Source organism: Elephantulus edwardii, unplaced genomic scaffold, assembly GCF_000299155.1.
Source record: "Elephantulus edwardii isolate Elephantulus edwardi_28Jun2011 unplaced genomic scaffold, EleEdw1.0 scaffold00021, whole genome shotgun sequence".
Taxonomy (NCBI): Eukaryota; Metazoa; Chordata; class Mammalia; order Macroscelidea; family Macroscelididae; genus Elephantulus; species Elephantulus edwardii.
In genome coordinates this window covers 19,608,432-19,623,500 of record NW_006399771.1, presented here as the reverse complement: position 1 = coordinate 19,623,500, position 15,069 = coordinate 19,608,432, and the positions used below count along the sequence as shown (strand labels likewise).

At 39.5% G+C, this 15,069-nt stretch overlaps 1 protein-coding gene across 1 annotated transcript in view; it reads left to right on the top strand.

Annotated features, from left to right (window-relative positions):
* The window catches only part of LOC102870480 (protein spire homolog 2-like), a 39,451-nt gene extending 24,634 nt beyond the window's left edge, over positions 1 to 14,817 (top strand). The window contains exons 2-3 of the mRNA XM_006882588.1: positions 21 to 96; positions 14,220 to 14,817. Of these exons, the coding sequence (XP_006882650.1) occupies positions 21 to 96; positions 14,220 to 14,817 (674 nt within the window). The remainder of the gene's footprint in view (positions 1 to 20; positions 97 to 14,219) is intronic.
* Positions 14,818 to 15,069: the final 252 nt, after the last annotated feature.

Genomic DNA, 15,069 nt, shown 5'->3' with positions numbered 1-15,069 from the left:
GTTCCCTGGTCTGGCGGCAGTGTTCCCCCGGTCTGGCGGGCGGCGGCGGGCGTTCCTGGTCTGGCAGGCGGCCGCGTGCGTTCCCCCCATCGGGCGGTGGGATGCGTTCCCCCGGCTGGCAGCGGCGTTCCCCGGTCTGGCGGGCAGAAAGGTTCCTATCTGTTGTTCACAGGGTCACTATGAATTATAGTGGATTTGGTAGCATCTAACTTTGTTGTTGTCAATAATAGATATTGCTATGATATTTTTACATCATTAGCATTTAATCTGTTGACCTTGAGTAAATTACCGTCTCTCAGTGGCCTAGTGGTAAAAGCCTGTGCTGCCATCATGAAGGCACTCGGTTCGAAGGTGCTCCACAAGAGAAGGATAGGCAATTTCCTGCTGAGGGATTAATTGCCTCTGAAAATCCACTGGAGGGTCAGCTATGGTTTGGTTCTGACTGAATGGTACACAATAATAACAGTGTAGGTTAAAAACTGGATGTTCCAGAACACTTATTTTTGCTTATGTAAAACCTATATCTAGACCAAGACTTTGTCCAAACACAGCAAGTGAACACTGCAAGGTTTAAAGTCAGGAAAAGTATGTATCAGGGCTATATGCTTTCCCCACACCTATTTATTCTGTATCGGAGCAAATAATTCAAGAAGCTGGATTTTATGAAAAATGTACATTATGATTAGGGACAACTCATCAACAACCTGCAATATACAGATGACACAACCTTACTTGTCAGAAGGACCTCAGGCGCTTGCTGTAGAGGATCAAGAAGGCTACAGCCTTCAGTATGGATGACATCACAATATCAAGAAAAAAAATCCTCACTACTGGGCCAATAAACAACATTATGATAGATGGAGAAAAGATTGAAATTGATCAATGATTTTATCTTGCTTGGATTAACAGTCAACACCCTTAGTACCAGCAGTGAGGAGATCAGGAGACACATAGAATTGGGAATGTCTGCTGTCAGAGACCTCTTCAAAGGCCTGAAGAGCAATGATAACATTTTAAGACTAAAGTGCGCCTGATTAAAGTCAAAGGCTTTCCAATTACCTGCTATGCATCTGACAGCTGGACAATAAATAAAGATAATAGGAGAAGAATTGATGCCTTTAAGTTGTGGCACTGGAGAAGAGCCCTGACTATCCCATGGACTCATGGACTACCAAAAGAATGACTAGACAAATAAATATGTCTAGGAGAAAATGCAACCAGAGTGCTCCCAGAACAAGAATAACAAAGCTTTGTCTCACATATTTGGGCATGTTGCAGAAGAGGCTATTCTTGGAGATCAAGCTTAGAAAGGTGGAGAATCATCTAAAGACAGGAAAGCCCTCAACAAGATGGATTGATACAGTGTCTGTGTCAGTGAGTTCAAATGTGTCAAGAGGATAAAGATGGTACAGGATAGGGCAGGTTTCAGATCTGTTGTTCATTGGGTCATTCTGATTTGTACTATTTGATGGGACTTAACAAGTGTGGGTTAGCCCCATTCATTCAGCAGAAGGCCTTAGAAGCAAAACAAGAGGTTTTAGGTAGAGAATTTTAAATACAAATAAACATCCTGATAAATGACTTCCACCCTTTCCCTAGATAACGTACTTAATAATCTCAGGTCATGTAACTGCTAGAATGTGTAGTCTGTCACTTAAACTATGGAGCTGGAACTTGCTAGCCACTCCACCCACATTGAACTAATTCCTCAAAATAAATCTTTCTCTATCCATATGGTATGAATATCTACACACACATACATATTCTTACTAATTCCGTTCCTCTGGAGAACCCTGATTAAGACCAACTTCATGTGACTTAGAAGATAATTTGAGAAGCTCTGAAGTAAATCTTAGTAACAAAACAATATAAAAGAAAAAATGGAACAGAAGCACTAAGTGACAAGATAATAGCTGAGAACTTTCCCCTCCAGATACCAAGCAAATTAATAATAATTCCACATTTAAATAACTCATAGTCAAGGCACAGAATACAAAACAACAACAACCCTTAAAAGCAAACAAGAGAAAACACAGATTATCCTCAAAGTGTCAGGCAGATAATTGACTTTTCATCAGCAACAAAAGAATCCAGACGACAATAGAATATGATCTAGTAAAAAAAAAAAGTCAGCCCATTTCAAAAAGAAAGGCATTCTCAGGCAAGCAAGAGCAGAATATGCTCCTAATTGTTGTTCATTAAGAGAAAGTCTAAAGATATGTCTTTCTTCACACAGAAAGAAAATCCCAGATAGAAAATCTGAAAGTTAAGAACAAAGAAATGCCAGTGAATGGGAAATATTTGGAAACAAATTTTTAAATTAACTATGCAAAATTAAAATAGAGTTGTTGAACTATTTCTGTAAGTTTCATACCCACCAAAATTCCATTACTGTTAAATCAATTCCAACTCAATACAACTTTACAGGACCAAGAACTACCCTATATTGACTTCTGTTAAGTTTCTATAAGGATGCAAATCTCTGTAGAAGCAGTCTGCCGCATCTTTCTCTGGTGAAGCGGTTAGTGGGTTCCAACTGCCAACCTTTCAGCTAGTAGTCAGTGCTTTAGCCACTGTGCCACAACTAGCTTGTGGTGGTGTCAACCATGTCATTGAGTCAACTATGACTCATAGCACCCTATGAACAATGGCTCTGAACCTTGCCCTATCTTGAGTCAACCTCACTGTTTCCAACACACCTGACCCCATTGCCACAGTCACTATGTCAATCCCTCTCATCCAGAGCCTTCCTTTCTCACATTGACCTTCTATCCTTCCAAGTATGGTGTCCTTCTCCAATGACTCCAATGTCCCTCCTAGTGACATGTCCAAAGTATGTGAGATGGTGCTTCAAAATCCTTGCCTCCGAGGAACAACCTGGTTTCACCTTCTCTAGGACATATCTGTCTGTTCTCCTGGCAGTCTGTGATATACTCAATACTCTTCTCTAACACCACAGCATAAAGACATTGATACATCTTCTATCATCTTTATTGTCGAGCTCTCAGATGCATAGCAATCAACGGAGAAGAACATGGCTTGGGTTAGGTGCACCTTGGTTTTTAGACTGACAATAATGCTCTTTAGTATTCTGCATTAATCCTTGACAGCAGGTTTTCCCAATGCAACTCATCTTTTGATTGTCAAAGATGTTGATTGTGAGGAAAATGAAATAATCAACAACTTCAATGCTTTCTCCATCTATCATGATGCTGCCTATTGGCCCAGTGGTGAAGATTTTTGATTACTTGATGTTGAAATGTAATCCATATTGAAGGCTGCAGTCCTTGATCTTCTGCAGCAAACACTTCAATTCCTTCTCAATTTCAATGAGCAAGGTTGAGTCATCTGGATAATGCATGTGGTTTATGAGTCTTCCTCCTCTCCTGATGCTACTTTATTCTTAAGTCCAGCTTACCAGATGATCTGTTCAGCATCTAGATTGAAAAGGTATGGATAAAGATTAAACTCCTGATGCACCCCTTTCTTGATTTTGAACCATGCAGTTTTTCCTTGCGTGCACAACAGCTTTTTGGTGTGGGTTTTACAAGAGCACAATTAAGTGCTCTGGGATTCCAATTTTTCTCAATGTTTCCCATAGTTTGTTGTGATCCACACAGTCAAATGCTTTTGCATAGTAGTGAAACACAAATAAGCATCTTTTTAGTACTCTCTGCTTTCAGCCATGATCCATAATGTCCCTGGTGCCACGACCTCTTTTAAACCCAACTTGTATTTCTTGTAATTATTTGTAGATACACTTTTCTAATCAATTTTTTATAATCTTAAGCAAGATTTTGCTTGCATGTCATATTAATTATATTGTTTGATAATTTTCAATTCCTTTGGGTCACTGGTTTTAGAATGGGAATAAATAGAGATCTCTTCCAGTAAGTTAGCAGATAGCTGTCCTAGAGATTTCTTGACACAATCTGGTCAGCACAGACAGAACTGCATCGGTTGTTGAAATATATCCTTTAATACTCCATCAATTCCTAGGTCTTTATTTTTTTTGCCAATGCCTTCAGAGCAGCCTGGACCATCCTTTATTACCATTGGTTCTTGATCATGTGCTACTTCTTGAAATGGTTTTGTATCAGTCAATTCTTTTGGAGAGTGACTCTTTGTATTCCTTCTGTCTTCTTTTAATGGTTTCTGGAACACTCAAAATTTGGCCCATAGCATTTAAAAAAAATTATTTTATACTGGTTTACTTACAAAGTTTGTATACATTTTTTTGCACATCTGGCCTTTCCCTTTTCCTTTACCCACCTCTCTCTCTACCCATCAAATTGTGTGAACCTGTCAGACAGATCTTGGCTGAAAGCAGAGAGTACCAGAGGAATGTCAGTGTTTCATTGACTATGCAAAGGCTTTTGACTGTGTAGATCACAACAAACTGTGGTTGACTCTGAGAAGAATGGGGATCCCAGAACACTTGATTTTGCTTATGCGAAATTTATACTTGGACCAGAAAGCAGCTGTCAGAACAGAGTAATGAAACACTGAGTGGTTCAAAATTGGGAAGTGTGTATGCCAGGGATGTGTCCTGTCTCCCTATCTTTTCAATCTATATGCGGAACAAATTATCTGGGAGGCTGGGCTCTATGAAGAGAAGTGTGGCGCCAGGATTGGAGGTAGACCCATAAACAATCTGTGTTGTGCAGATAACACAACCCTGCTTGCTGAAACTTTGGAGGACCTAAAGCACTTGCTGAAGAGGGTCAAGGACTGCAGCCTTCAGTATGGATTGAGAGTCAATATCAAGAAAACAAAGATTCTTACCACTGGGCCGATTGGTAGCGTCATGATGGCTGACAAAGAGATTGAGATTATTTACAGCTTTAGTTTGCTTGGCTCTCCAATCAACACTCTTGGTACTAGCAACTAGGAAATTAAAAGACACATTGCATTGGGAAAGTCTGCTGTCAGAGACCTCTCCAAGTTGCTAAGGAACAATGATGTCAGTCTGAAGACTAAGGTATACCTAATACAAGCCATGGTCTTTGCAATTACTTGCTATGCATCAGAGAGCTGGACAATGACTATGGATGATTGAAAAGTTGATGCCTTTGAGCTATGGTTCTAGAGAAGAGTATTGAATATACCATGGACTGCTAGGAGAACAAACAAATTCACTCTGGAGGGGGTGAAGTCAGGCTGCTGCTTCAATGCAAGGATTCTGAAGCTCTGTCTGACGTGCTTCGGACATGTTGCAAAGTGGGATCAGTTCTTGGAGAGGGATGTCATGCTTGAGAGTGGAGGAACAGCACAGAAGAGGAAGACCCTTAAAGAGATGGGTTGATTCCATCACTGGGGTAATAGGGATAGGTGACTTCGAGACAATAACATTGGCAAGGGATAGGGCAGAGTTTAGGGCTGTTGTACATAGGGTCGCTATGAGTTGCAAGTGACTCGACAGCACATAACAACAACAACAACAACAACAACAACAACAACAACAACAACATGATTACCCCTGCCTATCCTCATCCCTTAGCTCTTAACATCCTCACTTGGATCCTCATACACGTTTTACTAGTTATCTTTCTATTTCTACAATAATGGTCTTATACAGTATTTTTCCTTATGGGGCTGTGTTAGTTCACTTAACATAATGCTTTCCAGACCCTCCCAAGTTAGGTAGTAATTTTCAAAATTATTGCTCCTGCATGCTGCATAGGATTTCACTGTATGAATGTACCATAATTTCTCAATTAGTTCCATTGTGGTTGGCGTTTAGGCTGTTTCCATGTTCTTGCAATGGTGAATAATGCTGCTATGAACATTGGTGTACAAGTTTCCATTTGTGCCTCAGTTTTAATTTTCTTGGGGTATATTCCAATCAGTGGAATAGCTGAGTCATATGAAATGTCTATGCTCAGCTTTTTGAGGAAACGCCAAATTGCCTCCCAGGGTGGTTGTACCATTTTACAATACCATCAACAGTGTGTAAGAATTCCTATCTCTCCACATCCTCTCCAACATTTATTACTTGCTGTCCTGTTAAACCTCCATAGTATCTTTCAGTATTGCAGCTCAAGGGAGACCTGTAAATACCACTGTCATTCACATATGCACATACAATAACTAAAGCCAAAAAGGAGAAAATAGATGATTTCTGCCAACTTTTGTCATCTGGAATCGCTAGAATATACAACCAAGAATCGACATATAGCTGACCCCCCCCTCCTCCAGTGGGTTTTCAAAGGCTGTTAATTTTATGGAAGGAGACTGCCCATCCTTCTCCCTTGGAGCCCCTGGTGGCCTCCATCCACATACCTCTGGGTTTGCAGTGCAGCTTTTTGCCACTAGGCCATCAGAGCTCCACATTTTAAATAGACCTAACCAAATTCCAATTTATACCTATTTTTAAACAGACTTCATGAGGCAAGTATTTTACCTAATGTTATCATCACCACAGATTACCTTTTAAAGCTAAAACATTATCTACAGTAAGATCTGTGAAAAATGAGACCTTTGTGAGGTGGCATCCTGTCAGAAGAGGAAAATATAAGTATTTTCCATTATGTGAGACTGAGATTCCATTTATTTTCTCAGAGGTGGAAAATCAGCAACACTTGGAAAAGCAAAGTAGTCCTGTCAATTCCCATTCTCACAAATCTCACTGTGTTTCTTTGTGGATTGTTTTCTTCTTCTTTTCTTACATGTATTTTGTTGTTGTTATGTGCCGTCGAGTCTCTTGTGACTCATAGCGACCCTATGTACAACAGCCAGAAACTCTGCTCTGTCCTGTGCCAATCGCACTGTCTCTGACACTCCCATCCTGATTGCCCCAGTCACTGAATCAATCCAGCTTATAGAGGGCCTTCCCCTCCTGCACTGTCCCTCCACCCTACCAAGCATGATGTCTGTCTTCAAGGACTGGTCCCTCCTTACAACATGTCCAAAGTATGTTAGACAGAGCCTCAGAATCCTTGCCTCCAGGAAGTCACCTGGTTTAACCCTTTCCAGGAGAATCTGTTTGTTCTCCTAGCAGTCCATGGTACATTTAACACTCTTCTCGAGCACCACAGCTCAAAGGCATCAATTCTTTCTATCAACCCTATTCACTGTCCAACTCTCTGATGCATAGCACATAATTGCGAAGACTATAACCCAGATCAGATGCACCTTAGTCTCCAGCCTGACGTCGTTGCTCTTCAGTACTCTTGAGAGGTCCCTCACAGCCAACTTTCCCAATGCAATTCGTCTCTTGATTCCGGGCTGCTGTTACCAAAAGTGTTGATTGTGGAGCCAAGAAAACTAAAACTGTTAACTATCTCAATCTCTTCACCATCCATCCTGATGCTGCCAATTGGCCCAGTGGTGAGAATCTTTGTCTTCTTGTCTTCTTGACATTGAGCCTCAATCCATATTGGAGGCTGCAGTCCTTGACCCTCTGCAGCAAGCGCTTCCGGTCCTCCTCAGTTTCAGCAAGCAGGGTTGTGTCATCTACATAATGTTGACTGATTGTTGATAGATCTTCCACCAATCCTGACACCACATTTCTCCACTTAGAGCCCAGCCTGCCGGATAATCTGCTCTGGTTGAAAAGGTATGGAAACGTGTCTAGGGAAAAAAAACAACCCAACAAACAAAAAAAACCCAACACAACCAAAAATCCCCAAGGTCCCTGAGCAATGTAAATAGTTAAATCTGAGAGCACTTACCAAAAAGCTGATGGTCCAAACACTTTCAGAGGCTTGAGAAGTAAGGCCTAGTGATCTGATCAAGAAAGTCACAGCCATGAAGACCTTCAGGAGCAGTTCTGCTCTGCACACGTGGCATGGCCATGAGTCAGAACCAACTTGACAAACAACTAACAACATAGGGAAAAGTGTGTTAATATTTTATAGATACTCTGTTTATCTGGGACAGCATTTTCAATGCTTTTCCGCATGACATTCTTGTTTCAGATTTGCATAATGTACCAACTGAGGATGATTTATTAATAATTATACTAAGAAAATAGCATATATTTCAGAGCTCATGATTTAGAATAATAAAAAGCAGGATTATATACCATTTTCCACAAGACTATTGAAGCACTAATGATTCCCACTGTAGAAATCTAAAAATGAAAGTTCATCATAACAAATTATATAATTATGCATTCACAAGTTAAGGACAATTAAATCTTATTCAAAAGCTCTGCCTACTCTTTCCACCCACATTGCCTATTCAAAATTAGGTGTGTGCTATGACTTTTAACACCATCTGTAGAAACAGCTAAAAAACTATACTCGGGGCATAGGGGCGGACTTCTGAGTTTTAATTCAGTTCAGAGGGCAACTGAAGCTCAGAATTTAAAAATAAGGAAGAGTAAAACAAGAAGTGGAAGAAGAAAAACCTGTTCTATCTGGTGGTTATGCATACTATACATTCCTAAACATGTATTTTATTTCAGTTTTTAGAACATGCATAAAAAGCAATTTACCACAATTCTTTTTAAATTAGAGGCATAAAATTAAAAATCTCTCAAATTTCCAAAATTGAGAGACAGCTTTATACAAAGTTATACATTACTTTAAAAAAACTAATCTTAGTTTTCTTTTACATAACCATTGTATATTATATGAAATTATTAAAAATATATTTCTATAAAGCTTTCATGATAAAAATATCTATACAGCAGAATGTCAAAATCACTTTTGTTCCTTTGTGTCTTTTAATGGATAGAAAAGATTATATGCCACTAGTGTATTTGGTTCTAATCTGTCTTTGTAAACGTTTGTAAAATACCTGAGAAGTCACAAATAATTCAATTTACATAAATCAGATTGTACAATAATTTTTTTTTCCAATTTAGTAAGTTAGTAACTCTCACTAACTCTCTGGCATCCTGCTTACAAGAAAACTTATCGAGTTTCTCCAGATTGTTGTACCTCTTTCTTGAAACAAATGAAAGACCTTCACGAGGCGTCACCCTGTAAACCAACATTTCGAAACTCTCTTTCTACTATTCATTGAGCGTGAAAAAGCCATACATTATTATCAGGTAGCTGCCACCTACCCACCCATCCCAACAAGGGCTGGTCCTGTCTAGATAACTTCTGCCCATACTTAGTGTCTCTCCTATCCCTCCAGAATACTTTTGCCCAAAGGTAGCTCCACTGTGGTCCTGTTAGTTTATCCTTGTTGTTTTTAGCCATTTCCAGTGGCAGCCTACATTTGTCTGATAAGTCTCACATGTGTATATGAAAGCATTCTTCCAATCGCATTCCCTAGATAGCATGCCTCTGATTGAAACCTCATTATATTTGTCAGTCATGTTCCAAGCAGGGTTATAGAATCTAACTGGTATTTCACACTGTGGCTTTTTCTAGCTCAAGAGTTGGCTCTGATTCATGGAGACCTTATGTCTAACACATAGTTGAAACACTGGTCTGGCTCCATCCTCTTGCTTATGGGTATGTCTGAACCCACTGTTGCAGCTATTGTGTCAATTCATCCCGGGGTGGATTTCACTGACCTTCTACTTTACCAAGCAACTGGTCTTTCCTGTTGAAATATCTAAAGTAAGCAAGATGAAATGTCACCATCCTAGATTCCAAGGCATTTTCTAGCTGTAATTTCTTCAAAACTACTGTGTTCATTCTTGGGAAAATGCACAGTATAGTCAATATATACCTATGTGGCAGTTTGTTGTGCTGTAGTAACTTGAGAATTGCTATGCTGCTGGAAACTATGGATTGTAACTTTCAAATGTATCAGAGTCACTCACAGTGGACAGGTCTCAGTGGAACGTCCAGGTTAAAACTAGGAGGAAGTGTCTGTTAGTTTACCTAAAGTTAGCCACTAAACATCTTATGAATAGCACTGTTTCCTATTCCTCACTGATTTTCTCCTACCAGCCCAAATTCCTGATTGCATAGTGGGATAAGTGCTGACGCCACAATGACTCGATGCCAGTGGGTTTTTGTTTTTGCTTTCATCAACCAATAGTCTTAGGCCTAGTAGAGTTTACATCCCAAACTCCTCCTTTCCTTAAATGATTACTTAAAGTAGTACACCATATGAATACAATTAACTAAACTCAGAGCAAGGAAAATCTAGAGCAAGAAAAAAGGGGTGGAGAGACGCTTATGGATGAAAAGATACATCTTTAAAAAATTAGTTTAAGACACTTTTGTGTATTTTACATCCACCCTTCTTTCAGTTTTCTAAGAGACTGTGAAAGCACAGAATTAGACTATTCAGTGATGTTCTGACCCACTCAGTGACCTGAGCAGTAAGGATTGCATATCATCAGCCTTGTACCTTTTTAGATTCTGATTCAAACACTAAGTATGGAATAACATTTATGAGATAATTTTGTATTAATGAATTTTGTTTATTTTCTTAGAATGTGAATATCTGGGTTTAAAAAATATTTTTACTTAGTGACACTAAAATGTAATTGGGTCCCTGTTTTTGGAAAAAATTAAGACAAAACAAAGACCAAGAAAAAAAATATCTTCAAATTATAGCGCTTTCTTTTCTTTACCTGTAGGTCAGGTTCACAGGAATGTACTCCATAGGAATAATACCTGTTATTTTCTGTCTTTAACCAAATGTATATAACATAACAAAACATTGCTCACATCAGTGTCCACCTTACAAAGGTTGGCATTTTATTGCAATTAGTGTGTAAGTCTTTCTGATGGTTAGTCTCCCTTGTTATTATTTTATCATCATGACTATTTTTTTTAATTTATTTTAATGAACATTTACAGAGATTTTGGATTTCTATTCATTCATCGTTGCATTTTTCTTCCTGCCCACCCTTCCCGCCCCCTCCATTTGCTCTTCTCTTTGAAAAGTAAAAGAAAAATTCCTTCATTGGTAAACAATACCCCTGCCACCTCCCCGCCCCCCTGTATACTCCACTATGCAACCTTCATTCTGGACTCTTGTCATAACCTTAATACTCAATCATATATAGTTTTAACAAATTATTCACATCAGAAGCAACTAATGCTATCTACTTTCTCCAAACCTCTTTTAAAGCACTTTAGAAGTCTAACATCATGTGATCACATGATGGAACATGCTGACGAGCTCAGATTTATACAAAGCCCTCAGAAAATACAGATTACTTTAGAGGTTCTGAGAAGCAGATGTACTGATCTTCTTGGCATTCACATAATTCAGCTACAAATAGAATTTGAACAGATTCCAAATCACAACTGTCAAATTTGGAAAAAGTAGCAAAAATGTCAAGTGAAAGTTTAGGCTTAGCTTTGAATAGTATTGGCTGTTGTCCGAAAATCAGAAACGTACTCTGGTAATGTCTTTTTCTTCTTCAGCTCTAACACTTGAAAAGAGCTAAGTATATTTACTTCCATTTTACGCGTAGATATTCCCACTGGATCAGAAATGATAAGTGAATAACTTTGAAGTGTTGATTTTACTATAAAGTCCAAAGTAAATCTCAACATTAATTCAAGCTATATTAAAAAGTCCATTAAGGATTTCCTAGGCCATTGTCCTTGATCTTGCCACATGGCTTGGAGGGAACATGCAAATAGGGTATGCTGGCCTACCCTATTAGTTAGTTTTGTCATTTCACTAGGTTTAAATTGAGCGGGCTTAGCAGCAGAAATTTTGAAATCTCACTACAGGCAAAAAATAAGTAGAGAATGTAGCATGCATGCTTTGAGACCAGAGTTTCCTGCACCAGTGAGACCAGGGTTTACAGCTCCTGAGATCCAACATGAGCAAGAACTGGCCTGGAAGAAGAGCTAAGAGCCTTTATCCACACTTTCTGTTAGACTGGGGAAAGGGGAAGAGATACCATACATAATTATCAAGACTAAGAAAGCTTTGTAACACTGGCTTAAAGTTGCAAAGTTGAAGCCTGAAAAGTCTTCAAAGTACACTTCAGAAGCTGTCCTGACTGAGAAATTGTATCCACCAACCTGAATTGTAACCTGCTGACTTTTTTTTTTTTTACCTGCTGACTTTTTAAAAAAAACCTCATAATGTGTGTGTGTGTGTGTGTGTGTGTTTCATTAATATTAAATGGTCCCACTGAAGAAGTATAAAGCAGAAAAAAGGGGTTGAGCTCCACTTATAAAGCCAAAAAGACTGATTCTAATCCTCACCCTGTAATTTACCTACATGAACTCCTCCTCATCTTTTTTCCACAAATAAAGACATTTTCACCTACTTTATAAGAATTTAAAAGCTAAAAATGACAAATGGTTATTATCTTTTGAGAATGTTATATTTTACTAAATATTACTATTTTTAGTACACTTAACTAGAAGAAAATTTACACAGAGACCCCATACTGTACTACTTTCTATTGATACCAAAGCTTTTCCAGTAACTAGACTTGTTCAGAGAATTTAAAAAGACATATAACAAATAGACCTTGAGCTATATAGGCAAATGTATTTGAGAAATCATATTTACAACTTTTGATGCAAACGTCAGAAGCTTATATGTGATCTGAAAATGAAAGCCACTTCCTTAGTCTTAGTACCTGGGAGTCAAATTCAAATTTAGGCTTATGTTTTAGGTAGCTCAAGCTTCACCCAGACTTCTTACATTACTTGGAATCAATACTGCAAAATAATCCTTCTTGCCACATTTATTTCTTACGTTAAAAAATTCATAGGAAAATAAAACTTAATAATATGCACAATTCAGTGTACGTGTAAATTACATCTTCTTCTTCTGCCTTCACAATGTAACTTAGCAACTAAGTATATCTTAACTTATTCATGTCACACTAACATTTTTTCCTATGACTTTAAATAGGTATTCTGAGAGCCTCTTGTCGGGACCACTCTTGATCATCTTCTGCATTATCTCTGGGACAAAACCTACTTAGTCAAACATCTTAATGATGTCAGAGAAGGTGCAAGTAGTTTTAGAATAGAAACTCCCATAATTCATCATTCAAGTGTTTCCTGAAGTAGGCTAGATGTTACAATAAATTGATTCTTCATTTTTTCCCAACCCACAGTCCATATTATACACAACCTTATAACAAAGACAGGCAATGACTCATTCATGAGACTTCCACATTGTTTCCACAAGACAAGACTTTATTTAACTCCTCCTGAGTCCTGACAGAGCTCAAGTCAGGTTGACTTAACTATAACCCAGTGATGGGCTCTATCTCTCCCACCCGTAGCAGACACTGCCAACAGAACAAGACATTTGTCCGTTTACAGATCAATGTCCAAATTTAGATCCAATGAAGACCCATTATTGTATCTGGGGTTTAATTATGCATTGTCTAATCTGTTGTTGTTTTGTACCATTGAGTCAGAACTGACCCATAGCTGACCTTCCGGCAGGTTTTCTGAGGAAGTAAATCACACAGGAGAAGATTGCCCAATCTTCACTGGTGGATTCAAACCACTAGCCTTTGGGATTGCAGCGCAGCCTCTTACCACAAGGCCTCCAGAGCTCCTTTTATAGAACAATTCTTGTGTCCACTCCACCTTCACCCTCATACAAACTTCTTTTCGTAATGTGACTTGTTAAATAGACCAGACTAGTATATGGTGAAATGTCTCATTTTCTGGATTCATCTACCTCATATTTCTTGACTTATCAGTTTGCCTTTCCCTAAAATTTCTTGTTATCTAGAACATACATCCTGCACAGTAGAAACCATGTATTCAGGTTAAGCATTTGGGTATTAGATATGGATATATGATGTGGTAGTTGTTTTGTTTTATTTTGCATTTTCAGTTATTATTAAGTACTCTTGAGTTAGTTTTGACACAGAGAAATCTTGTGTACAACAGAAGGAAACACCACATGGTCCTGCACATGTTTGTGATTCAGAGTCCTTTCTCCCCGTAGCAAGAGTGACAGAGTGGGAGACCAAATTTATCATACATACAAGGAGTTTATTTAAAAGAGTAAGTAATTTGGGCAGAGTACCTAGAATTTTCCCACCAGAAAGATACTATTTCACCACAAGCCACCCCATGGCCAATTTCTAATACACTAGTCCCTGCCAAAATAGTCCAGCAAATAGTTCAAGAAACAGAACTATAGCAGATGATACTATCTTGCTTGCAGAAAGTGAAGAAGAAACACGTACAGTAGAAGAGCCAAATTACGATTTTCAATAAGAATTCTATCTAAGCATCAAGAAAACAAAAATTCTCATCACTGGACCAATAGGCACCATCATGGTAGATGGAGAGAAGACTGAAATTGTCAATGATTTCATTTTACTTGGATCCACCATTCAACATCCATGATAGCAACTGTCAAGAAATCAAGCACTTGTGGCTGGAGTTCAGCCATCCTGTGGAAAGCCTGGCACTGACTGTGGAGGAGGTGATGGACGTGCGCCGTGTGCTGGTAAAGGCTGAGATGGAGAAGTTCCTGCAGAACAAAGAGCTCTACAACAACCTGAAGAAGGGGAAGATATGCTGCTGCTGTCGGATCAAGTTCCCACTCTTCTCCTGGCCACAAACCTGTCTTTTTTGTAAGAGAGCTGTCTGCTCTTCGTGTAGTGTCAAGATGAAGATGCCATCTAAGAAGCTGGCCCATATCCCTGTGTACACACTGGGCTTTGAGAGTCTTCCCAGGGCTTCAAGTGCCACAGCCACAGCCACACAGAGAAAAGACATCTTCCAGTCCCTGCAGGGGCCCCAGTGGCGGGGCGTGGAGGAGGAATTCCCTCACATCTATGCCCATGGCTGCCTCCTGAGGGGCGTCTGCAGTGACTGCACCAGCTTCGTGGCGGAGGTGGTCCGCTCCAGCCGCAAGAGCGTGGATGTCCTCAACACCACGCCGCGCCGTGCCCGCCAAACCCAGTCCCTCTACATCCTTTCCGCCAGGACTCTGGACTTGTAGTGATGGCCTCGTGGGGCACAGCGGCCCCACCCCAGCTGTGCATGTACATATGTACATATATAGACACATTTATATAATATATACACAGCCTCTATATTTATATGCAGATTCCAGGACCCTCCCTGAGGGAGGCCCGTTCCTCTCAGGATCCCTTGATAAGGTCTGGGGCCGCACATCCTGGGTAGAGTGCAGGTATTTGGGAACTCAGGTGAGACCCCACCACACTCCTCTCTCTTGGCTTTCCCCATCCTT